This window comes from Erpetoichthys calabaricus, chromosome 8 (genome assembly GCF_900747795.2).
Source record: "Erpetoichthys calabaricus chromosome 8, fErpCal1.3, whole genome shotgun sequence".
Taxonomy (NCBI): domain Eukaryota; kingdom Metazoa; phylum Chordata; class Cladistia; order Polypteriformes; family Polypteridae; genus Erpetoichthys; species Erpetoichthys calabaricus.
The window spans coordinates 127,695,543-127,722,690 of record NC_041401.2 but is presented as its reverse complement, the minus strand read 5'-3'; the positions used below and the strand labels follow the sequence as shown (position 1 = coordinate 127,722,690).

Sequence of the window (27,148 nt, the reverse complement as noted above, 5' to 3'; positions counted from 1 at the left end):
TTAACTATATTTGTGCTTAAAAACTAAAATATATATATATATATATACAGTGGTGTGAAAAACTATTTGCCCCCTTCCTGATTTCTTATTCTTTTGCATGTTTGTCACACAAAATGTTTCTGATCATCAAACACATTTAACCATTAGTCAAATATAACACAAGTAAACACAAAATGCAGTTTGTAAATGGTGGTTTTTATTATTTAGGGAGAAAAAAAAATCCAAACCTACATGGCCCTGTGTGAAAAAGTAATTGCCCCCTGAACCTAATAACTGGTTGGGCCACCCTTAGCAGCAATAACTGCAATCAAGCGTTTGCGATAACTTGCAATGAGTCTTTTACAGCGCTCTGGAGGAATTTTGGCCCACTCATCTTTGCAAAATTGTTGTAATTCAGCTTTATTTGAGGGTTTTCTAGCATGAACCGTCTTTTTAAGGTCATGCCATAGCATCTCAATTGGATTCAGGTCAGGACTTTGACTAGGCCACTCCAAAGTCTTCATTTTGTTTTTCTTCAGCCATTCAGAGGTGGATTTGCTGGTGTGTTTTGGGTCATTGTCCTGTTGCAGCACCCAAGATCGCTTCAGCTTGAGTTGACGAACAGATGGCCGGACATTCTCCTTCAGGATTTTTTGGTAGACAGTAGAATTCATGGTTCCATCAATCACAGCAAGCCTTCCAGGTCCTGAAGCAGCAAAACAACCCCAGACCATCACACTACCACCACCATATTTTACTGTTGGTATGATGTTCTTTTTCTGAAATGCTGTGTTCCTTTTACGCCAGATGTAACGGGACATTTGCCTTCCAAAAAGTTCAACTTTTGTCTCATCAGTCCACAAGGTATTTTCCCAAAAGTCTTGGCAATCATTGAGATGTTTCTTAGCAAAATTGAGACAAGCCCTAATGTTCTTTTTGCTTAACAGTGGTTTGCGTCTTGGAAATCTGCCATGCAGGCCGTTTTTGCCCAGTCTCTTTCTTATGGTGGAGTCGTGAACACTGACCTTAATTGAGGCAAGTGAGGCCTGCAGTTCTTTAGACGTTGTCCTGGGGTCTTTTGTGACCTCTCGGATGAGTCGTCTCTGCGCTCTTGGGGTAATTTTGGTCGGCCAGCCACTCCTGGGAAGGTTCACCACTGTTCCATGTTTTTGCCATTTGTGGATAATGGCTCTCACTGTGGTTCGCTGGAGTCCCAAAGCTTTAGAAATGGCTTTATAACCTTTACCAGACTGATAGATCTCAATTACTTCTGTTCTCATTTGTTCCTGAATTTCTTTGGATCTTGGCAGGATGTCTAGCTTTTGAGGTGCTTTTGGTCTACTTCTCTGTGTCAGGCAGCTCCTATTTAAGTGATTTCTTGATTGAAACAGGTGTGGCAGTAATCAGGCCTGGGGGTGGCTACGGAAATTGAACTCAGGTGTGATACACCACAGTTAGGTTATTTTTTAACAAGGGGGCAATTACTTTTTCACACAGGGCCATGTAGGTTTGGATTTTTTTTCTCCCTAAATAATAAAAACCATCATTTAAAAACTGCATTTTGTGTTTACTTGTGTTATATTTGACTAATGGTTAAATGTGTTTGATGATCAGAAACATTTTGTGTGACAAACATGCAAAAGAATAAGAAATCAGGAAGGGGGCAAATAGTTTTTCACACCACTGTATATACATACAGTTCGTATGGTCTGGAACGGATTAATTGTATTTACATACAATCCTATGGGAGAAATTACTTCAGTTCACGACCAACTCGGTTTACAACCAGAGTTTTGGAATGAATTATGGTCGTGAACCGAGGTTCCACTGTATTAACAAGTTCAGAGATGGCGAGAGAGTCAACAGGCGAGAAACAAGTGAGTCTTAATGATGGAGATGGCAGATTGGACTGAGTGAGTGATTGAGGTGTGGAGGGGAAACTGTGATAGATTTGATCAATTTTTGTATCAAAGAAACGTAAGAAAGCCTGACACTGTTCAACTGTAATGGGGAATGCTAGAGGAGGGCGCTAGAGGAGTTTATTAACACTCCTAAAAAGAGTTCTAGGCCTAGACTTTGCACCATTTATGAGAGAGGAATAATAGTTGGAGAGAGCAGTGTTAAGGACATCCCTATATTTAAGTATATGCTCAGTGTAAAGCTGTGAGTGAACTATGAGCCCTGCTTTCTTATAAAGCTATTCAAGATGCTGGCTAGTGGCTTTCATAGTTCTGAGCTCATGGCTGTACCAGGGACAGGAGCAGGTGGCTGGACCTTGCCTAGTTCTTAAGGGAGCAAAGTTATCTAGCAGTTGGGAAACACAGTTGTTATAAAAGGAAACCATGTTTTCAGGAGAGGAAAGACTATCCATCCATCCATTATCCAACCCACTATATCCTAACTAAAGGGTCACGGGGGTCTGCTGGAGCCAATCCCAGCTAACACAGGGTGCAAGGCAGGAAAGAAACCCTGGGCAGGGCGCCAGACCACCGCAGGGCAGGAAAGACTATGCAAGCCAAAAAGAGGCAAAGACAGAAGGGAAGCGGCAAACACATTGGAATTAATAGACCTAATGATGCTATAAGAGGCAGACTTCTTCTCAACAGAAGTAGTGGTAATAATGCTAAAGTTACATTCACTAAATTTATGATCAGAAATACCAGAAAGTGAACCTGAGACAGATACATTATTCAAGCCATTTGAACAAAGCAAATGAAGAATTTGACCCATAGTATGAGTTGGGAAATCAACATGTTTTGTCAAGTCAGAACATTCCAAAGTTGAAATGAACTCCGCTATAAGAGAGCAATTGATATCAACATGCATATTATAGTCACCAAGTACAATTACAGCAGAGCAAAGAGATAAAATTACAGTGAGAAGTTCATTAAATTCAGACAAAGTTCACCACAGATTTGGGAGGACGGTAAACTAACAGCAGCAGCTCAGGAGGAGAGGAAACCAATTTCACAGCAATATATGCAAAAGATGTCACTTCAGAAAAAGGAGAGTTCCTTCGTTATTAAGGTAGATCTGTAAACCACAGTCAGGCCACCCCCTTTTCCTGTTAACCTGGGTTTAGATATGTGGCTGTAGTCAGGAGGAGACAGCAAGTTTAAATGTAAATTGTTACCAGGTTGTTGCCAAGTTTCTGTAAGAAGAAACATGTCCACTTCCTTCTGGGAGATGAGGTCGTTAATCAGCGACATATTCTTAATGATGGAGCGAGCGTTCAGTAGGGTGAGCCTAAAGTTAGAACAGCCGGGAGAGTAGGGCGCAGGCACTTTCTGTAGAAGATGAAGATGGTCCATGTTTATTCCTCGGACGGCCCTAGTGTTACGCCACTGAACACAGTGAGATGTCCACATAGTTGGAATTGACGGGTGTGAGCCATAGATCTGTGAGAGGCTTCTTTTAGACCAATGAATATAGCAAGGACCCTGTGTAATTCCAGGTGACTGGCAAAAACTGTAAGTCAGGGAGACCAATCGTGGATGACAGTCAAGATGTTTAAGTACAGATGAAGAATATATGAGCTGCATTGCCAAAAAGTAGAAATGACAGCACACAACACAACTCCAAACCAGAGACAGAATGGGCTCAGATTATCCAGACACCAGTGGACACTGTCAAGAGCGAACAGAATGCCACACAACACCATGCTAACTCCATCTACACACGTTAGCCAACCCCAATCTCACTGCATAACCAGCTAGAAAAGGAAAAGCATAGCGGGCACGCTGCACATTTGCAGTTCAGACTGGCAACTGCAAATGAGGCAAGAGTAGATTCATACTCACTGCGAAAGCAGTAACATTAGAGAAGGAAGAGAGCCTGCGCAGGACTGAACAGTGTGATCTAGGCTATCACCAATGGCATTCGTGTAATAATAAGTTAAATACGAAAAGATTAGTCAAATCAGACGGTGAAGGTGAAAAAGTCAGACAGGACTAAATAAAACTAAGCAAAAACAACTACATCGGTGAGAATCGGCAGCCAAATGTGCACAGCGTACTCTCAACCGGAAGAACTGGTTATATAGCGAATCCAAGTGTTTTGTGTTTCAAGAAGAAGACAAATAATATAATAATTAATAAATAATAATACAAGAATAACCTCTGTGTTTCGCATACTCAGAGCTGTAAACTACTTTGGCCCTCAACTGTATATTAATGATTTGGATAGGAATGTAAAGATCAAGTTAAGTTTGCAAATGACACCAAACTAAGTTGATTGGCAGATTATCTACTGTAGAATCATTACAGAGAGACTTGGGTAACATACAGGCTTGGGCAAATGTATAGAAGATTAAATTTAATTTAAGGTATTACACATTGGAAGTATAATGTTAGATCTGAATATACAATGGTCTGAAATTTGAAAGTACTGGTTTTGGTAAGGCTTTAGGCAGCATAGTGGGCTTGTCACTATCAATTTTTAGACAGTGTTCAGAAGCCATTAAGAAGGAACAGAATGTTAAGTTATATAGCATGATGTATAGAGTAAAATTCAAAGGAGGTTAAGGTTAAGCTTTATAATGCCACAGACTGCACCTGAAATTTTATGTGCTGTTGTGATCTCTGGGCTGCTAAAAAGATATAACAGTTCTAGAAAAGGTCGAGAGAAGAGTGACTAAGCTTATTTAAGGACTGCAGGAGATGAGTTATAAGGAAAGAATAAATGAGTTGAACATTTTCAATTTAAGCTTAAAGGAGATTAAGAGGTAACACGTTTCAAGTGTTTTAAGTTTATGAAAGGATTTAGTACAGTACATCAAGAATTTTACTTAAATGAGTTCAAAAAGATGGTCTGGGGGAGGCAGTGGGAAACTTTGGCACAAATGTTAGGAAGTTTTTCTTCACACAGAAAGTCATAGATACATGGAATAAGTATAGTAAGTATGATATAAAGTAGTATGATAGACTAGGAATTCAGGGACATTCCAAACTCGACATGATATTACTTTGGAGGAATTAAGTGGATAGGATTAGCAAGCTTTGTTGGACTAATTGGCTTGTTCTCATTCATTTTTTTCTAAAACTGTAATGTTTTAATGTTTATAGACAGGAGTGTGTAATATTTCAAAATTATTGTAAAATGTGCTTTACCTTGTGTATTATGAGGTTTGCCATTGAGGCTGTTGAGGTAGTTTCAATGATGCCAAAATGGAGAACACACTATTTATTTCTGGAACAAAGTATTGCTTCATCATTTATCAGTTATGTTATAAAAATGTTAGAGACTGCTGGTTTATTTCTGATTTTAATTATAAATGTCATGCTATGCTGTATTGAAGAAAAAAGTTGTGATGATATAACATTCATTGGTTTCATTAAGTGGGTCATGTTGTGGCAAACTGTAATGTACAGACGGAATTGCTGGGAAATTTGTGTAAAGTTGTGTCCAGCTTTTGTTGACTAGTCAACTTTGCTGCATGTTTTCCTTTGTTTGAATTTAACCGTGGGTTGCTGTTGAGATATACATAGATATTTGTGGTATTTGAACAACTTATTTTTCTGTGTCAGATTTTTCATATAGTTGTTTTCATATTAAATTTTCAGTTTACTTTGTAAAATCCAAAGTGAGTCCATGCTTTAGATTTTAAAGAGAAGGTTCTGCATGAACCAAGAGACATCCTGTTTTCTTTCTCACTGTAACACAGACAGGACATTTTATGTATCCTAGTCACTGAAGCCAGCAACAAAATATAACTGTATACAGCAGAATGCAAATTATGTATTTTTATAACAGTGTTAATAATAAATTGCAGAACAATGGATTTAGATTTGTTGATATGATAATCATTTAAAAATGTATTTCAGTTGGACAAAGTATATACACTGCTCTAATAATGCCTAGTTTTACCTCTGTCAGTTTTCCAGTCTTTTTAATTTAAAAAATATACTTGTTAAAAATGTGTATCAATTTTTGGTTAGTGTGACAATCAGAGATTTGCTGTTGTCTAGAATGGCAATTTGCAACTTAATCAATCCCTCCCCCACCCCACTTGTAGCAGAAATCATTCCTAAGGCCAGACAGTGTGGACAGACTGATCTTCTTACCGAAGAATCAAACATATTCATCTATCTATCCATCTGTTCATGATATTTACTTTATCATTAAATGTTTGACTAATGGAAATGTTACTCTTTTGAGAGGATTTTTTTTATCCCAGCTTATGTTATTCTTCTTCTCTTTTTTAAAATATTCATTTAATAATGTCAGATTTCAGAATCTTGGGGACTTTTTCTTTACTTTTTTTGCAAGCTTTTGCTAGTTCATAATTGTTGTTTCCAGTAGAGTAGAGCTTGCTCATTAATGTGCAAACCATCCTTATAAAGCACACCATATAATATTAAGTTATATATAGTTTACCATGGCAATATGTGCCATAATGATAAGTCAAAATATCATATCACCCTCCTGGTTCAAATTATTAAGACATAGTTGAATGAGATTGACTTCAAAATATCCATTAAGATTGACATTGTACTTTTAGTTTTAATTATTTAAACATCTTGGATAACTGAAAAAATTTGCATATTAATGTGGCACATGTTCCAGCATCGGCACGGTGGCGCAGTGGGTAGCGCTGCTGCCTCGCAGTTAGGAGACCCAGGTTCACTTCCCGGTTCCACCCTGCGTGGAGTTTGCATGTTCTCCCCGTGTCTGCGTGGGTTTCCTCCGGGTACTCCGGTTTCCTTCCACAGTCCAAAGACATGCAGGTTAGGTAAATTGGCGATTCTAAATTGTCCCTAGTGTGTGCTTGGTGTGTGTGTGTGCACGCCCTGCACTGGGCTGGCGCCCTGCCTGGGGTTTGTTTGCTGTGTTGGCTGGGATTGGCTCCAGCAGACCCCCGTGACCCTGTAGTTGGGATATAACGGGTTGGATAATGGATGGATGGATGTTCCAGCATCGTCAATTTTAATTAAAGGTACATGATTGTAATTTGAATTTCAAAAAAACAAAAGACAAAAAATGTGCTAAACTCAGCAGATTTTTAATTCACATGAACTATCAAGTAAAATCATTTAACTATTTGTACTTTTTGTCTGAAGGTATGTCCAGTTTTGTAGTTTTGTATTAATAACTTGACTCAGCGTCATAGGCAGTGTTAGAGCAAAAGTTGGAAAATTATATTTTTATTATGTGAGAAATTCTGGCATTCTTTAAATCCTTCTTTATTTCCCATCTCTGTTCAGTGTTCAGATGCTGATAAGCAGTGTCATCTGTGGACAGCTGTTGATTTGGCTTTTTTTGTTGTAATGGGTGTATGTGGAGGCCTGCTGGGAGCCACCTTCAATTGTTTGAACAAAAGGCTTGCCAAATACCGCATGAAAAATGTCTACCCAAAGGCAAAGTTTGTCAGGTAAGTTTTTACCTTAGTTTTTGTGGACAAATGACCACTATCTGGGCTTTGGGATTGAAGTGTTTTTATTAAGGGTTGCTTGATCAGGACAGCTATTTAGTTCCTTTAAGTGGCTGTCATAGTCCTCTTTGTCCTATTCAGAGACTGCATGTTATAAACTTCTGGACTTGAGGAAAAATGCTGATTTCCTGTATGTCTTTCATGATCTCATATTGAATGAGACAATATTGTAATGTACACACTGGTACTTTGTACTGGCCACATATGTCTAACTGAATTAAGACATTTCATCAACCCCTCATGGCATATTTTGTCATTAACCCTCTTTAGTCAATTCTAAGGTCTGAAAAGGTCTTTGCATTTGTTTTTTTGCATTTTTAGTAACATCTGTACAAATGTATCAGTAAGGTTTAAAACATGGCACAAGCTGCTTGTGCTGTAATATTTTTTTATTACCTTTAAATAGGGATGCCTATAGGTAATTTATATGACTGAAATGATTAAGTAAATTTACTCAAAGTAAAGAGCAATCACTACAGTGTGTTATCAGAATTCAGGAACTAAAAGTCAACTCTTGAAGAGTTATTTTCTAATATAACTAATAACAATGACACAATTGCAATTATATGGGAAGAATATGTGAATTAATGTATAATTGTGAAAGAGGGAAATAATCAATAGCAATAATTAGTACAATTATTCTAAAATTTTACCAAAACTGTAATTTAAAAGTATGTCCCATTGATCTGTATAAGTCGCATGATTGTTGCAAAAATCTGAGCTACTTTATATCACCTAGCCTTAACAAGGAGCTATGAAATCAGTTTGGTTAACTGACATGTGGTACAGGTGTTCTATTACTTATTAATTTCTTAAAGTTAACAGATATTTGTATTCTTTCATTGTATACTGCCCATTAATGTTTTTTTTTATTTATTTAAGACAGATGTAGATGTGTCCTATACAAGATAGCATCTCCACTGGATCAGAATTAAAAAGAAACGCCTTATTCTGTTCTGTAACAGTCCTTGAAATAGACATACCCATGCAATTAGTGTATGAGTTAAATGGCAAAGTTTGAAATAATTTAGTAATGTTTATTGTGCTGTATGAGATCAGCAAACTGATTTTATTAGATCAATCTACTGTGTTGTCTTCCATTTTTTTAGGAGCTAAAATAGCTTTGAAGATTCATTTTACTTTATATAAGCCTGGGTGAAAACAAATTTTAATTTAGTTCATTTTTTTTTTTTAGTTCATTTTTTTTAAGCTGGGGTGTATTCAAGTCTTTTCACCTCAATAAGGCATTAATGTATTGATTTCTGTATATACACACCAAAACCGAATTGGAGAGTTTTCTAGCTGCTATATTCCCAACAGTAATCATAATGTCTTCATATTCTAACAGAATTTTAGAGGGTCTCCTAGTGGCCATGATTACCACAATAGTCATCTTTGTGTCCTCTATGACTTTGGGTGAGTGCCGTGATCTGTCAATTCCCACCAGCCATGAGGGAAACACGTCACTACATCAGGTCAGTTTCTTTTTTTTTTTTTGTTTTTGTTATTTTCCAGAAAGACTGAGGAATACCTATTCACTTGATAAGCAAAAAAATAAAGGAAATTTTGGAATTGACTGTAGGGACATCTGTAATGCTTGGGGTGCCCGCACCTGCCATAATGTCCTTGAACCCAGGATATCAATAAGTATATACTGAGATTGACTAGAGTGGATGAGGACACATAACAGTTAGGAAGGTGTAAAACAAGTTCATTGTGCAGTTGTATTGTAACAGTTAAGTGCTCAATAAAGGGAAGAGCTTCTTCTTAATTAAATAATCCAAGTAAGTAAATTGATAAAAAAAAACAGGTGTAAAATTAGCAATAAATAAATAAATATTCCAAACCAAGGTGAAAGTCAGAAAGATAAAATTGCGTGCTTCTTTTACTCTTGAGCCTCAGTTACTTTCTTCATTTTCTGTCAGCCCCAGTTCACCCATTGGGTATGCTTAGCCTACAGCTGAAACATTGGCATGTAAGATCAATCTTTTAAATTGCTTGCCACCTCAGCCAGTCACCACTGGGGCACCCAAGCCTGGCGCCATAATCCTACCATCATGCTTTGGCATCTGTAGGATGATTTCCGAAGCCATTTGGCTGCTCCTGCTCCCTGAATGCTCATCAATAGTGACCTGACCCTGGAGCGATATCCTCTTGCTCCACATGGTGCAAGCTGCCAATGGCCGTTTTTCTCCTGTCCTCTGCACCAGATCATATTCCTGATCTCAACTCTGCTAACCTTCACTCATGATTGTTCCTCCTTTTTTTCTGATCGCCTCCCATCACTCTGCTCAGGCTCCTTTTATACTCCTATTGTTGCATAACCCTAACTACCACTGATGTGTAACAGCTAAGCTGACTGCTCCTACACCTTAACAAGCAATCAGTTTTCCTCCACATCAAAGTACTAGGGTGTTGTACCGTGTTAGCCATTATGAATGTAGAGAAAAGCCAAGCAAAATGACACCTTTTATTGGCTAACTAGAAAGATTACAATATGCAAGCTTTCGAGGCAACTCAGGCCCCATCTTGCCTGAAGAAGGGGCCTGAGTTGCCTCGAAAGCTTGCATATTGTAATCTTTCTAGTTAGCCAATAAAAGGTGTCATTTTGCTTGGCTTTTCTCCACATCAAACAAACTGTGGTCGCCCATCTCCATGGACATGCACACCCACAAAGCACAAAACATACTCTTTATTCTTGAAACTACACATCACTAAGGACTCCTAGCATGAAGCAGCACATCATCATAATGGTTTGCTTCCCAGCTGACATGAGTTTGAACTCCTTTCCCTCGAATTTGTCTTCCTGAAAGTTTCCATTGAAGGCTAGGGTTTTCTATCTGATTGTGTTAGGGTCTGGTGCAACTGATCATTGACCAACAGATAGTTGTTGAAAATGAATGGGTGGAAAAAGAATAATAATTAAGGAGACATGCCATCAGGGCACCAGATGTATCTGTGTTCTGTTTACTTTCTAGCTTTTCAGGAAAATTACAGGCTATGTGCTTCCTCTGTGAATTGATTTAGATTAGAAAAAGGTTGGTGAAAAAGAAAAAGGTTCAGTTACATTTATATTGTAATTGGGGGTCTTGGGTAATCTCTAATTTTATATCTTACAAATATCTTATATCTTATAAATAAGTAACTCTAAAGGGGCTGGGACAGAATCCCAAAAATCATGGAGTACAAAGAGAAGTGTGACAGTAAAGCACAAAAATGATGAAAAGAAAAATGACTTAAAGACTAAATGATGCAATACAATCATAACACCCATTAATGCCAGCTGATGGGGAATTTATAAAATTAATTTACTCACAAATTGACATTTTCTCAGTCTTAACACTTAAACAGATAGTGTATTTCTGTGGGAACACTCTGGGAAACACAAAGTTAATTTTAAGATGGCACATTATCATGTGTTTTTATAAAAATACACTATAGACAGCAATGATTCCCCTGATTTTTTGAAGTTATCAGAAATATGCTGGGTCAGAAAATATGACATTTTATAGGAAAAAGGTTGGCTCTGCAATCTCAATTTAAATAGTTCACTGCAAAAGTGTGGTGCTGAGGTGTCACCCGTTGCATGGCTGCACTCGGATCCTAACCCGGGGTCCTGAGATGGTTTGTCATGTGGTGGGTGCGTCAATGCGCCGTATGAGTGCATGCTCCTAACACCACACCACCACCACTGCAAAAGAAACCGGACAGCTCATCTTTACCATCATTATGCATGTGGCAAAAAGACTAGTAAGATTTTAACACAGCAATCACATAAACAGGAAGTTTGGAATGATATAAGAGATTAGTAATGCAGCTGGAAAGCAATTGGTGAACACAAAGAAATAACAAATTGAAATAATAGTATAAATCTTTATAATAAAGAAGGTGAAGTCCATAGACTTCTTTCATAAAATACAAATTCCACAGCTTGCTAAAACTCCGAGTCTCTCTGATATTCAGTATGCCACAAACTCTTTATAAAGTAGAGAAACTGCTGGCCCAGATGTCTCTCCATCAGATTGTTATATATGGTTTTCAAAACAGTTAGTACTATTATTGTTAGCAATGTTAGCTAAAGCAAGATAAAATAAAATTCTACCCAAAACATTACACCAAGTGTCAAATTCTGTCTTTGCAAAGAACAGTAAAAAGTTACTACATATGCATTATATAGATAAATTTCAATTCTGAGTAGTGATGTTAAGATACTGGTAAAAATTAAACAAATCTATTTACTAGTTGCATATATTTAGTATTTAATTTTCAGTGTTTGTTTAATGTAATACTGTATATTTACCTACAGAATGTGAATCTCCAGGTGCTTTACCATTATTGGATTGAGAAGAAGATTTTTGTTCAGGTTAAATTGTGATATCTATTTACTATATTGTGAAAATATTGGATTGGCCCCATTATTACAAAAATATTTAGTTCTCTTCACCTTTTTTACAATTTGCTATGTTGCAGCCTTTTGCTAAAATCATCTAAGTTAATTTTTCCCCAACATCAAGCCACCTTTAATACCCCAGATTGCCAAAGCAAAAACAGAACTTCAGAAAGTTTTTCAAATTTATTAAGAATAAAACAACTGAAATATCACTTTGACACAAGTATTCACATTGTTTACTTAGTACTTGGTTTAATCACCATTAACAGCCTGGTGTCATCTTGGGTATGACGTGAAAAGCTTCATTCACCTGGATTTGGGGATTTTTTCTGCCTTTTATCTCTGTAGATCCTCTCAAGCTGTGTCAGGTTGGAATGAGACTGTTGCTAGACAGCTGTTTTCAGGTACCTCCAAGGATCTTCAGTTGGGTCCAGGCTCTGGCTGGGCAACTAAGAGACATTCTTGGAGTTCTCCCTAAGCCACTCCTGTGTTATCTTTTTTTTTTGTGCTTAAGGTTATTGTCCTGTTGGAAGGTGAACCTTCGGCCCAGTCTGAGGTCCAGAACACTCTGGAGCAGGTTTTCATTAAGCATACCTACATATGTACTTTAATCCATTTAGTTTTCCCTCAACACTGTCTAGTCTCTGTCTTTACTTTTACTAGTCTCCCTGTCTTTCCTCGTAATAAGCAGTGCCTCAGCATGATGCTGCTACAACCATGCTTCACCAATTGGAATTGAATTACACAGGAGGTGAATGGTGTCTGGTGTCCTCCAGGCACAATGATAATCTTGTTTAGTTGGGTCAGCGAATCTTGTTTCTTACAATCTGAGAGTCTTTAGGTGCTGTTTTACAAATTCCTAGTAGGCTTCCATGTGTCTTTTACTGAGGAGTGTTCTGTGTTGCCACTCTTTCATAATGTCCAGATCCATGTAGTTAAGCAGTTATGACTGACCTTCTGGAAATTGGTCAGGTATCCGGTTTGAGGAAGAGTCATAGTTGTTTGAAATGCATTCCTTTTAAGAAATTTGAAGGCGGCTGTGCTCTTGGGAACCTTCAGTTCTCCAGGAATATTTGTTGCCTTCACCAGATCTGTGCCTCACCACAATCCGTTCTCTGAGCTCTGCAGTAAATTCTTTTGACCTGTCAGCTTGGTTTTTGCTCTGGTACACATTGTCATCTGTGGGACCTTATGTACACAAGTATGTACCTTCCCTAATCATGTCCAATTGGTTGAATTCACTAGAAGTAGATGCTAAACAAGATGTGAAAAATATCTCAACAATGATCAATAGAATGTGATGTACCTGAACCAAATTTTTGTGTGTCATAGTGCAGGGTCTGAAAAAATGGAATTTAAACAATTTTAGCATAAGATTGCAAAATATGAAAAAAGTAAAGGGGCCTCAATACTTTCTGAATCCATTGTATGTGCATAGTTTAAATTCCTTTATACTAGTCCATAAGCGTCACACAAAATTAATAGTGCAAACTAAGTCTACTTCAAATTAGGCAATCTTGTTCAGACTGTTGTATACTTTGCTTTGTGCCCTAGCCATTAGTAACTGTAAAATAACTATTGAAAATTAGCTAGCATTCCAGTTTAAAATAAAGCAAAATTAAGGAAGATATTATTTTCTCTGCTGCTTCAGTACATTATAATCATATCTTTCATCCTCTTTTAACTAGCACAGTGTTGAAGTCATTGAAGTTGTTTCTGTTCCAGACCCGTAGAGACATATAGACAATGTATTTATAAGCTAAAAGTTCAAAATACATTTTACTTTATGTACATGTTATAAACTTTATCAACAGGAATTTGCCCAGCTTCCTTAATCTAGTGCTAATATCTGTGCTTGAATGTATTTTTATATAGTAAAAATGAAAGTACTGATAGTAATTCTAGACTTTATTAGATGATTTCCTAGTGTGCACCACTAAATTATGCTAGGAAATGAAATAGATATCTGAATTAGTACCTAAGAAATGGAATGAAAATCAGTTACTCACAAGATATACTCTTGTACATTTTGTGCAAAATAAGGAACATTTCTGCTTGTAACTGTGCAAACACACATATTTTAGAATTACAATTGTGTAAAATCTATCAGACAGAATCCTAATTGTGAACAGTATGATTCTGCACCAATCTTGTTAAAACATATTATGTGAATGTTCTACAATAAGATCATTTTGAGGGAAAGTTTACTAGAATGCTTTACAACAGTGTTTCTTAACCACTGGGTCGTGACCCACTTTGGTTGCTCTGCTCTGCTCTGCTCTTGATCCTCCTTCCCTCTCTCTAATGGTCATGTTCCGTTCACCAATAGGGATACTGTCCAATCCACTTCATGTTCCCGCAGCTCCCAACCCAATCAACAAAGACAATCGTGCATGCTTCACAAAAGGGTACAAATTCCCACATACACCTCCCCCATGCTTGATTTACAAAGTGGGACCAACACAACTCTGGTGATTGTGCTTGATTTAGCAAGGATAGAACCACAATATTTGTGTGTTATGAAGACAAAGTAAAACGTGGGCTGTAAATCCAGATAGATTAAGAAACATTTCTTTACATGGTTCCTTGGCTCTGTATACCATTATGTGTAGTTTTTTGAGCAGTGTTTTTTCTTTTTTCTTTTTAGGTTTCTGTTGATGTGAATTCCAGCATCAAAACATTTTTCTGCCCAAACAAAACCTATAATGATATGGCTACACTTTTTTTCAACCCTCAAGAAGTGGCTATCCTTCAGCTGTTTCATCAAGATGGTATGTTGTGCCCCATGTTTGGGCATTTAAAATACTGTAAACATGTAAAACAAAATCTGCTGCTTTAATGGGACAGAATGACCTGTTTACTTTTAGGGGCTTGACTCTTTTTGAATAAGAAAATCACATTCAAATGCATAGTGTGAAAATGTATGAATGAACAATATTAAATGGAAAACCTTTTACTATTTTTAAAATCTGTATAATTTATTTTTAAGGTAAAGAAATCAAAATGATAAACAAAAATAATTATTTGTTCATTCTGGTAAACAGAATGAAAAATACCATGCTTTAGTGAAAAATGTTTTAGTTTTATTCAGTAGGATAATGATATTTCATCATTGTAATCTGAATCTAGGTGTCCTGTAAAATTCAAATTTATATTTACATTCAATATCTTGTATTAGTAAAGTTTTTTATTAATAAACTACTAATCTTTTAATCATTAAAATTCACAGCTGCAGACTTTGCACATTACCACTTTTAGTAATGGAGAAGCTATAATACATCTGCATTTATGTACTTTTTCTCTGAAAATGTGTACCTTAACTGAAACATAGTTTACAGGATCAGAAGGTTCCACAAAATCTAGCTTGTCTTCTCTGTAACACTCCTAAAGTACCTTTACAGATGCAGCATACAATTTAATACTCATACAAAGTAAAGGAAATCATGTTTGCTAGTATAGCTTCCTAAATTTCACATATAATAACATAATTTGCTCTGGGCAAACTGACATAAGAAGCATGAACAGCTTCTAAAAGAAGCATAGAAGTCCATTTTATATTTCTGTCCTGCTTGGAGGGTTGAATTATTGTATTTCTGGAAGAAGTGTTTTTAATGAGTGCATAGATACCCTAGATGCTGTGGTCAAGTGACCTGCCATTTGCAGGTCTCTGAAAGATGTGTCTTGCTGGTGAATTCATACTAAGTTGTTTTTTTTTCCTTTGCCTCATCAATCATATTTGTTGTGTGGTTTGTCACAAAAGTGGGGAATGAACCTCTGATAATTTTCCACCAGTCCTTGGTTTGCCTGAACTTAGTCTGAAGTCTAGATCATATTGGAATAACATTCACCTTGCACATTTGGGGTTTTATCAAACATCATGGGGCTTTAGCAATCTGTCCACAGATGTTGAAAGGTCCCCATGTCTCTAGGGGTTTATCTGGTTTTGAGGTGCCATATTTTACTTCCCCGTTTCTCTCTCTTTAGCCTTGTAAGGTCCTTCCCAATATGGTTACATTTTTGATTGGGTGGTGGTGACTATGACAAAAGTGTTTCCTAAGTTGGAAATCATGGACTGCAATGCTATGGCTTTAAAGTCTTTCTGGCTTTCACAGGGCAACTTCTAGTTATTATTTGATTGAGAGGGTCAAATCTGTTGCATTTGGAGCATACAGAGGAGCATCACCGACCATGAGTCAAGTTGCCTCCCAGACCTCTAGTGCAATATCCAGAAATACTCTGTTGTCTCCTATATACAGTCATGGCCGAAATTATCGGCACCCCTGGAATTTTCTCAGAAAATGCACCATTTCTACCAGAAAATTGTTGCAATTACAAATGTTTTGGTATACACATGTTTATTTACTTTATGTGCATTGGAACAACAAAAAAAACAGAAGAAAAGCCAAATCTGACATCATGTCACACAAGACTCAAAAACTGGGCTGGACAAAATTATTGGCACCCTCAACTTAATATTTGGTTGCATGCCCTTTGGAAAAAATAACTGAAATCAAGCGCTTCCTATAACCATCAACAAGCTTGTTACACCTCTCAACTGGAATTTCCAACTACTCTTCTTTTGCAAACTGCTCAAGGTCTGTCAGATCAGCAATTTTGAGATCTCTCCATAAGTGTTCAATCGGATTTAGATTCGGACTCATTGCTGGCCACTTTAGAACTCTCCAGCGCTTTGTCTTCAACCATTTCTGGGTGCTTTTAGAGGTATGTTTGGGGTCATTGTCCTGCTGGAACACCCTTGACTTCTGACACTGGGCCCTACATGGTGCATTTTCTGGGAAAATTCCAGGGGTGCCGATAATTTCGGCCATGACTGTAGCAACTAAAAATGAAAAAATGTAGTTGAATATTAAGGCAGCTCTGGATATGCAAAATGTGGGTTAGGAGATATTCATTCCGCTTCCTTCAGTAACTCTATAACACTTTACATCGCACCTGTTTTATGGTCTTATTAAAGTGTTCAACAAGACTGTCTGTAGTTAATAAATAGACATGCATAAATATTTTACACTTACTGTTTAATTTCGTTTAGATAAAATTATTCACTGTTTTGAACAGTTAGAATTTCTGTGGAGAAATCAAATTGTTAAAATAGACCTATATAGGGATGTCACAGTACCAGAATGTTTAATTATATTATGGTATTATATTATTATAATTATATCTGTACTGTTGAATTATTGAATTCCAAAATAATTTAGTATATTTTTATTTAAACAAATTTTTAAAATCTGCTTTTAAATTCTTGTACCTCAGAGAATCTGTTAGGTTTGTAACATTTGCTAATGTAAGATTTATATTTGCATCATTAGCTCATAAATGAGGCTAGGGATCTGTGCCAGCAATTGGAAAGGTTACTGGTTCAAATCCCGTAAATCCCAGAAGTGTCTCTACTCCTACTCCATTGGGCCTTTGAGTGAGGCCCTTAACCTGCTTTGCTTTGTCCTGGGTATGACATAAGCATCCAGCCCTGCAAGCAGGTCCTCCAACTTACAAGGGAATACCTGGGGTTTGGTGGCAGGATTGGTACTCCAGCCACCATAAAAAACTTCACACTGTTACAGTTTGGTACTGATGTGTCACCCTCTGCACTCTGGCCCCAATCCAAGTGGTTTGTCGTGTGGTGGGTGCGGCATAGTGCTATCAGCACATGCTTCCAATCTCTCTCCCTGTTAGCTTGTTAAAAACAAACTAAAGAGTAATGGTTAAGTCAAACTGATGCAATTTTCAAATGTCACAAAATCCTGAAACTTTAATTTTCCAGATATTTAGCTCCTTTTATTGTTATTTTTTTACATTTGTCCAAACTATAATTTCCTGCATGAAATCAATCTTATAAGCTTTACATTAATCCATTGTTTAAAAACTCCTGTTAAACACTCTTTGTTAAGCTGTTTTCAAAGTATCGTACATGACTGATTATATGACTGTTTTATTGCTTATCATGTGTACTAGTCCAGAAGTAGAATATTAACTGGACCTACAGATTAATTTAAGAATCTCTGGCTCTGGTCCTGAAGGGCCCCAGTGGCTTCAGGTTTTCATTCTAACCCTGAATGAAATTAGTGACCTATTTCTGCTACTAATTAACTTCTTTTGATTTAATTTTATTTGATTTGCTCTTGAAGACTCAGACCTCTTAATTGTTTCTTTTTCCTTAATTAGCAGACAAACAATAATGAGCTACAAAATTAACCAAAACATGAACAGCAAACAGTGTCCATCATAAAATATCTGAAAATAAAGAAAGATGAAGGTCTCAGGAATGTTGATCTGCTCAGGTCCCCAAAACATTTTAACAGTGATCTTTGAAAAGATAAAATCAACAATTTTGTAAATGTATGCTATTGCACTTGGCAGCAACAAGCCATGGAATTAAGGAATGGGTTTAATTAATAACAAGAATCAGCACCTAATTAAGCAGCTGGTTGGAGTGAAATTGGTTGGAGTTTGGGCTCTACCTTAGTTGGTCTTCTGTTGGCTTACTCACCTCACATTTCATTTCTGGGTGCCATTTAAAGAAAGAAATGAAGAAATTCAGGGGAACAAATCTTAAATAAGTCAATTAAAATGAATTCAAAAAGAAGTTAATTAGCAGCAAAAATAGTGCAGTTGTTAAGAAAAGGGTTAGAATGAAAACCTGCAGCCACTGGGGCCTTCCAGAACCGGAGTTGGAGACTCCTTGTTTAATTGGTAGACTGGAATATTTGCACCAATGAACCTTTCAAATATGTTACATATGTTCACTACATTTGTCATACTATGGGGATTATATGAATGGACATTATTTGCCTTCAAAAACCAAACAAATAACACAAATTTAGCATTTGCATATCTGTATTTAGCAGAATAGGCAAAACAAAATTCTTCATTGCTAACTGGCATAATCACAGTGCCTTGTACTTCTCATTTCATTGCCAGTGTAGACAAGCCAAATAGACACTTTGTTTAGAAACTTGCCTACAGTATAACAACAACAACAACATTTATTTATATAGCACATTTTCATACAAAAAGTAGCTCAAAGTGCTTTACATAATGAAGAAAAGAAGAATAAAAGACAAATAAGAAATTAAAATAAGACAACCTTAGTTAACATAAGAAGGAGTAAGGTCCGATGGCCAGAGTGGACAGAAAAAACAAAAAAAAACTCCAGAAGGCTGGAGAAAAAAATAAAATCTGTAGGGGTTCCAGGCCACGAGACCGCCCAGTCCCCTTTGGGCATTCTACCTAACATAAATGAAATAGTCCTCTTTGTAGTTAGGGTTCTCACGGAGTCACTTGATGCTGATGGTTATACAGACTTCTGGCTTTTAATCCATCCATCATTGTTGGAACATCATGGTGCTTTGGGTAGATGGTGGTGGCACAAGCCACCACCAATAGGACACCGGAAAAGGAAACAGAAGAGAGAGTAGGGGTTAGTACAGATTTTGAATGGTTATTATAATGAATTGGATATACAGAGTGTCAGGATTAAATTACAGTGAAGTTATGAGAAGGCCATGTTAAAGTAATGTGTTTTCAGTAGTTTTTTAAAGTGCTCCACTGTATTAGCCTGGCGAATTGCTACTGGCAGGCTATTCCAGATTTTAGGTGCATAACAGCAGAAGGCCGCCTCACCACTTCTTTTAAGTTTTGCTCTTGGAATTCTAAGGAGACACTCAGTTGAGGATCTGAGGTTGCGATTTGGAATATAAGGTGTCAGACATTCCGATATATAAGACGGGGCGAGATTATTTAAAGCTTTAAAAACCATAAGCAGAATTTTAAAGTCAATTCTGAATGACACAGGTAACCAGTGTAGTGACATCAAAACTGGAGAAATGTGTTCGGATTTTCTTTTCCTGGTAAGGATTCTAGCAGCTGCATTCTGCACTAACTGCAAACGATTGATGTCTTTTTTGGGTAGTCCTGAGAGGAGTGCATTACAGTAATCTAGTCGACTAAAGACAAACGCATGAACTAATTTCTCTGCATCTTTCGATGATATAAGAGGTCTAACTTTTGCTATGTTCCTTAGGTGAAAAAATGCTGTCCTAGTGATTTTATTAATATGCGATTTAAAATTCAGATTACAATCAACGGTTACCCCTAAGCTTTTTACCTCCGATTTGACTTTTAATCCTAATGCATCCAGTTTATTTCTAATAGCCTCACTGTATCCATTATTGCCAATCACTAAGATTTCGGTTTTTTCTTTATTTAATTTGAGAAAGTTACTATTCATCCATTCTGAGATACAGGTTAGACATTGTGTTAGCGAATCAAGAGATTTAGGGTCATCAGGTGCTATTGATACATACAGCTGTGTGTCATCAGCATAGCTGTGGTAGCTCACGTTATGTCCCGAGATAATCTGACCTAATGGAAGCATGTAGATTGAGAAGAGCAGCGGACCCAGGATAGAGCCTTGTGGAACACCATATAGAATATCATGTGTCTTTGAGTTATAATTACCACAACTAACAAAGAATTTTCTCCCTGCCAGGTAGGATTCAAACCAGTTTAAGACACTGCCAGAGAGGCCCACCCATTGACTAAGGCGATTCTTAAGAATATTATGATCAATAGTGTCAAATGCGGCACTCAAATCTAAGAGGATGAGAACAGATAAATGGCCTCTGTCTGCATTTACCCGCAAGTCATTTACTACTTTAACGAGTGCAGTTTCTGTGCTGTGATTTGTTCTAAAACCTGACTGAAATTTATCAAGAATAGCATGTTTATTGAGGTGCTCATTTAACTGCATAATGGCTGCCTTCTCTAGAATTTTACTTAAGAAAGGCAGGTTAGAGATGGGTCTATAATTTTCAAGAGAAGAGGGGTCGAGATTATTTTTCTTAAGTAGGGGTTTAACTACCGCAGTCTTAAGACAGTTTGGGAAGACCCCCGTATCTAATGACGAATTTACTATGTCAAGAACATTATCAATAAGCACACCCGATACTTCTTTGAAAAAATTTGTTGGTATTGGGTCAAGGGCACAGGTGGATGGTTTCATTTGAGAAATTATTTTATGCAAATCAGGTAAATCTATCCTAGTGAAAGACTCTAATTTATTTATTATGGAGTACTGGGGTTTCGGGGGATCCTTAGTGTTGGGGAGATATACTATGTTATTTCTAATATCATTAATTTTTTGATTGAAAAATACAGCGATAGCCTCACAGGTTTTACTGGAAGTACTTAGGAGGCATTCCTTTGAGTTACCTGGGTTTAACAGATGATCAATTGTCGAAAATAAGACTCTGGGATTACTAGCATTGTTATTTATAAGCTTAGAGAAATAGCAGCGCCTCTCAAGACGGACTGTGTTATTGTATTCTGTAATTTTAACTTTTAATATCTCATAGTCAATAGTTAGTTTAGTCTTCCTCCATTTACGCTCAGCTCTACGGCATGTTCTCTTTAAATCAGACACTCTTTGGGTCTTCCAAGGTATAACAATGCTAGAAGATTTTTTAACTGTCTTTTCAGGTGCAACTATGTCAACAGCAGCCCTCACTTTAGTATTAAATCTTTCCACCTTACTATTTACATTCTCCTCGCTATTATAGTTGGCACTATAAACGGACTGATTGGTTAGAATGTTTGTAAGTTTTAAAGTTGCTGATGAGTCAAAGAAGCGTTTTTTAACAATATGCTTCTCATGAGTGTTTTCTATCATTATTTCTATATTAAAAAGTAGAAGAAAATGGTCTGAAAGACCCGTATCAATGACCTGCTTTATATCAACTTTTAGTCCTTTAGTAATTACTAAGTCTAACGTATGACCTGCTTTATGTGTAGGCTGATTAACGAGCTGTCTCAAATCAAAAGAGTCCAGGAGGTTCATAAATTCTTTTACTTTTTGGTCACATTGATTATCTACATGAAAATTAAAGTCGCCGACTATTAAGAGTGCGTCATAGTTCGTAATTAAGATTGACATCAAGTCAGAGAATTCCTCAAAGAAAGACGCGTTGAATTTAGGAGGTCTATACACGGATAATACTAGAACGTGAGAAACTCCCTGAATAACAATGGCGAGATACTCAAAAGACTTGAACTTACCAAAACTGATATTTTTACATTTTAACCGGCTAGAGTAAATGTTTGCTAGCCCTCCACCTCTCTTTCCTTGGCGATCAGCACGAGTAAAACTGTAATCCGGAGGCGCAGATTCGATTAAAACAGCTGCGCCATCTGAGCTAAGCCACGTTTCACTTAGTGCAATAAAATCTATTTTTTTTTCACTAATAATGTCGTTGATAAAAAACGTCTTGTTAGTTAAAGCTCTAATATTTAATAGTGCCATATTCAATGTTTCGGAGGAGCAGAGATGAATACTATGTGCGTTATTGATATAGGGAACAGGAATTAAGTTATTTTTATTAGCGCCGCTCTGTGTGTATTTTTTATTTAATCTATGATCTGTTTTTACAGTTTTAATACATTGTTCATCTAAAGTAGTAACTTTAATTAAATTATTGGCGTTTATGCCGTATTGCCTAGATTTTCTATGTGCATTAAGATTGGTTATTACAGTATTTATGTTGCGCACTTTTATGGAAGATTTTTTTAAACAATTATCATGACCAAACACAGGAGTGGCATTTCGGAAGGGGTTAAAAGCAGAGATAGATAGTCAAGATAAACGAATTACCTTCGATATGTTTTCGGAGAGGACCCGGGCGCCGAAGCTGTTCGGATGCAGGCCATCTCGCTTGAAGAAACGCGGTCTTTCCCAAAAGAGGTCCCAGTTGTTGATGAACCCGATGTCTTGATTCTTGCAGAAGCCCTGCAGCCAGTTGTTTAAACCAAGCAGACGACTGTAATACTCGTTTGATCGTCTGACGAGAGGGAGTGGACCCGAGATGAAGATCTTTGCCGATGGGGTCCTCTCCTTTGTGTCTTTAATTAATGCAGTGAAGTCTGCCTTGAGGATCTCCGACTGTCGGTGCCTTATGTCGTTTACGCCAGCATGTATAACAATGGCTCCAACTGCCCTGTTCTTGTAGATCGCCGGTGCACGTCTCGTCACATCTCGGACAATGGCAATTAATAATAATGGCAATATTAAATAAATAAATAAATAATAAATGATAATGGCAATTATTAAATAATAATAATTATAATTATTATTATGGGCGGCACGGTGGCGCAGTGGTAGAGCTGCAGCCTCGCAGTTAGGAGACCCGGGTTCGCCTCCCGGGTCCTCCCCGCATGGAGTTTGCATGTTCTCCCCGTGTCTGCATGGGTTTCCTCCCACAGTCCAAAGACATGCAGGTTAGATGGATTGGTGATTCTAAATTGGCCCTAGTGTGTGCTTGGTGTGTGGGTGTGTTTGTGTGTGTCCTGCGGTGGGTTGGCACCCTGCCCAGGATTGGTTCCCTGCCTTGTGCCCTGTGTTGGCTGGGATTGGCTCCAGCAGACCCCCGTGACCCTGTGTTTGGATTCAGCGGGTTGGAAAATGGATGGATGGATGGATAATTATTATTATTATTAACCATTCCTCCCATATAAGTAACATTTCGGGGACTGCCTTCTTCTATCTTCGAAACATTTCCAGACTTTGTCCTGTTCTTATACAACACAGTACTGAAGTATTGTTTATTGCCCGAGTCATGTCACGTATAGATTACCGTAATGGTATTCTATCTGGCATCCCACAAAAACTTTTCCATCGCTTAGAACTTCTTCAAAATTCTGCTGCCAGAATAATATCCTGTTGTTGTAAATCCACTGAACACATTACACATATTCTCTCTCAACTTCACTGGCTCCCTGTTAACTACAGAATACAATACTAAATACCGCTGTTAACATTTAAAGCGCTCCACAACCTCACTGATCTCCTCCAGACTTACACTCCTCTCGCTCACTCAGATGTTGTAATTTGAGAGTATTCAGTCTGGCAATATGGTGCAGCCTTAGTTTGTGGAAGACCGACACAACTAAAGACATGAGCATAAAATGATGGTTGTCAATTTCAAACTGTGTTTCCTCAATGTGCTCCTTGAGAAAAAACATCATCAAGTTTGAGAAATGTTAACAGCTAATAACAATCTACATAGTGACTAAATACGTTTAGCCAAAACGTTGTTTGGAGGCTCACTTGAGCACATAAATGCATAGCTTTGCTAGCTTAGCCTGGCTTAGTTAAAGTAAAGATTATAAAACGGGATTTTCTAACGACCAAATATAACCAAAACAATTGTTCAGCCTTACCTATGAAATGTAATTCCCCAGGATCTGGTTTGGAGCGTACAGCGGTTTGTACAATCCTAAACAGCACATTATTCATTACTTCACTCCACAGCAGTGCCACTCACAATATGGCGGCAATGTTGACGTACGATTCTGCTAGTCATGAGGCGTCTAGTTATTCTATGTCTATGTTTAAATATGTCACCATGGCAACTTGTTGGTGTGCACGCTTTACGTCAAGTTTAGTTTTCACTGACTTTGGGAAGCTGCTGGGTTTGACTCTTGGGCGCTGTACGCGTGCGCTTTTGGCACGGATTGTGTCTGGCATCCGTGCATATATACAACCCTCGTAAACATTACTAAACGAAGGTTTTATATGCGGTGGTGTGCACGTTTGGGCGGCGGTTGTATTGTGACCTGAAGTTTAGTTTACAGGTTGTGTTGTGTTGTTTGGGTGCTACCTACTGAGTCTGGGAAGCCGCTGGGTTTGACTCTGGGGCGCTGAGTCGCAGTGCGCGTGCGCTTCGATGTGTCTGGCGTCCTGCGTCCGTCGTCCTGTGTCCGTCGTCCTGCGTCCGTGCATATATACAACCTTTGTTTAGTAATATCCATCTTACTAAACGAGAATGGTAAATGCAAACACGCTACACATGCATGATCCACGCACCTCTAATAACCCGCAAGCAAAAACACAATATAGTACAGAAACCCCACAAATATGGACTCCACAACATATTTGAATCACATTACAGTGATACAATATTAACAGTGCAACCACACAAGACACAGGCACAACACCTGATGGGTAATAAGAATAAACGGACACTCCGTATTAAAGGTTCGTCATCCTCACACGTGAAGACTATACAGCATAAGTGAATCATCACATTACAGTCATACATTATTAACAATTCAACCACAGAAAACGCTACATATTAACAGTAAGTGCAATCCATTATCCATATTACTAACGCTAAACAAGGAAGAACTAATGGAGTTGCGCTCACGCCTCCAAAACAATACACCAGATACTGCTGTTAACGCGACGGGCTATATTATGTCCAAAGAATTTTAATGTTGATCACATAAATAACCAAGTCATTGCATTACTTCCTGGAGAGAGCCGCCTCTTTCTAAGTACTGACAAAGTTGATTCTGAAGACGAGATTGAACATCTTAATTTCCCCATACAATATCTGAACACTATTAACCCAGCCGGATTACCACAACACAATCATAACCTTAAAATCGGAACAATTGTCATGCTATTAAGAAACCTTAATACTAAACAGGATTTGTGCAACGGTACACGTTTAGTCATCAACACCATGACAAACAATGTTATTGAAGCAAAAATACTTACAGGATCACATACTGACAATACTGTTTTAATTCCTAGAATTGACCTTTCCAGTTCTGCCCTTGAATTGCCATATACACTTGGGAGACGCCAATTTCCCAGTAAACCTGCATTTGCCATGACAATCAACAAATCCCAAGCACAGACCATGGACAAAGTTGGCATATACCTCTCTGAGCGCGTATTTGGAAATGGACAACTTTATGTAGCCTTCTCATGACTTCGGCGTTCATCTGACATTAAAGTTACAGTTGTAAATACTCCAATACCAAGGAAAACTCATTCAAGGACAACAAACCATCTTTACTACAAATATTGTATATAAAGAGATATTCCAATAAATCTTTGTGATTTACCATACAATACGTTCTTTACTTCCTATCCACTGTCTGAAACTGCGGAGGCAAAGCAGGCACGGGTTCAAACCGAACGAGCTCAACTGACGGATATACGCCTACAACGCGCGTCTCAGACCGCAGAAGCAGGGCAAGCACGGGTTCAAAACAACGCAAGCTCCTACAACGCGCTTCTGAAACTACGGCTGCCCAGCGGGCACAGGTTCAAAATGCCGGGGGTAGGCGAGCGAAGCGAGCAGGGGGCGGAGCCCTATTGTAGATAGGTATAAAGGGAGAACACCAGAACTTGGTGGCTATGTGAGCTGACATTCAGGAAATGTATCACAATTACCAGTCCACCAATGTTAAAACACTTGGCCATAAAAACTGGTTTAGCAGCCATTGTTTAGTTTTATCTCTATAAAGGTGGTTGCTGAGAGGGTGGTTATGAGCTCAACGCATCAGATCTCTGCAGTAAGCATGTGAAATAATCTGCTGCTTCTCCACACCACCTTAGTGACTATGCACAGCATACTGTTTTCAGTAGCAAAATAAAAATTTTTGCTTCCAGATTTCCTTACATCTCTTTTGAGAGCTGAGACACGCTCTCTTTCATATTTTACACACACTTTGTTCTGCTGTTTGTGCTGTGGACCACCACTTTGCCAATGTTGTTTTGTCCCCGTGGCAAATTCCAAACTGACTGTTATTGGACATTGAGTTCCTGTAGTGTCTGTTACCACAGACTTGCCTACATAACCAAGAAGCTCCACTCAAATCTCCTTGTTACTTCCTGCCCCAGTGCAAGCAGGAAAGACTGCTAGTGAAGAAGAAGTGCAGTTATTGAACACCAAGATATGTGGCCAGTGTCTTCAAAGGATGATTGTGTAAGGGGGAGACTGTGTAAAATCAGAAATAATGCTTGGATGAACGGCATCAGTGGTAGATGTATGAAGTGACATTTTGTTTTACATTGTCATGTATGCACTTAAGTAGATCTGTTTTATCCCATCCAATTAACATCTTTGCCACAAGAGTACTGTCGTTTTCTGAGTCAAACTGTGTTTCAGTGCTTTCCAAAATCTGACCCACAAGAATAAAGAAGCAGAATTAAATTCCAACTCAGAAAAGCAGTATTCCATATGTGCTCGTACGGAAGGAAAGTCTTTTAGTCTTGAGTCCTTGAATAACAGGTTATGGTCAGATTTGTCTAAATGAGACAGTAGATTTCACTTAAAGGTATTTTTAACATTTGAATACAGCAGGTCCAGCTTTTTATTTCCTTAAGTAGAACTGTCACAAACTAGTAGAAATTTATCATTGTTTCTTCCAGAGTCACATGGGTGAAGTCACTACATGTTATAACTGCATTGTTGGCGTTAGTCATCATTAAAGTGTCATTGACCAAATGAATAATTTCTGTTGCTGGGTCCCTATTTGCTGAT

General features: G+C 37.8%; 1 protein-coding gene across 2 annotated transcripts in view; it reads left to right on the top strand.

Annotated features, from left to right (window-relative positions):
• clcn6 (chloride channel 6) overlaps window positions 1-27,148 on the top strand; it is a 256,330-nt gene that overhangs the window by 115,492 nt on the left and 113,690 nt on the right. For both annotated transcript variants that reach the window (XM_051931370.1, XM_051931369.1), the window contains exons 12-14: window positions 7,182-7,348; window positions 8,757-8,883; window positions 14,446-14,569. In XM_051931370.1, coding sequence (XP_051787330.1) covers window positions 7,182-7,348; window positions 8,757-8,883; window positions 14,446-14,569 — 418 coding nt within the window. The remainder of the gene's footprint in view (window positions 1-7,181; window positions 7,349-8,756; window positions 8,884-14,445; window positions 14,570-27,148) is intronic.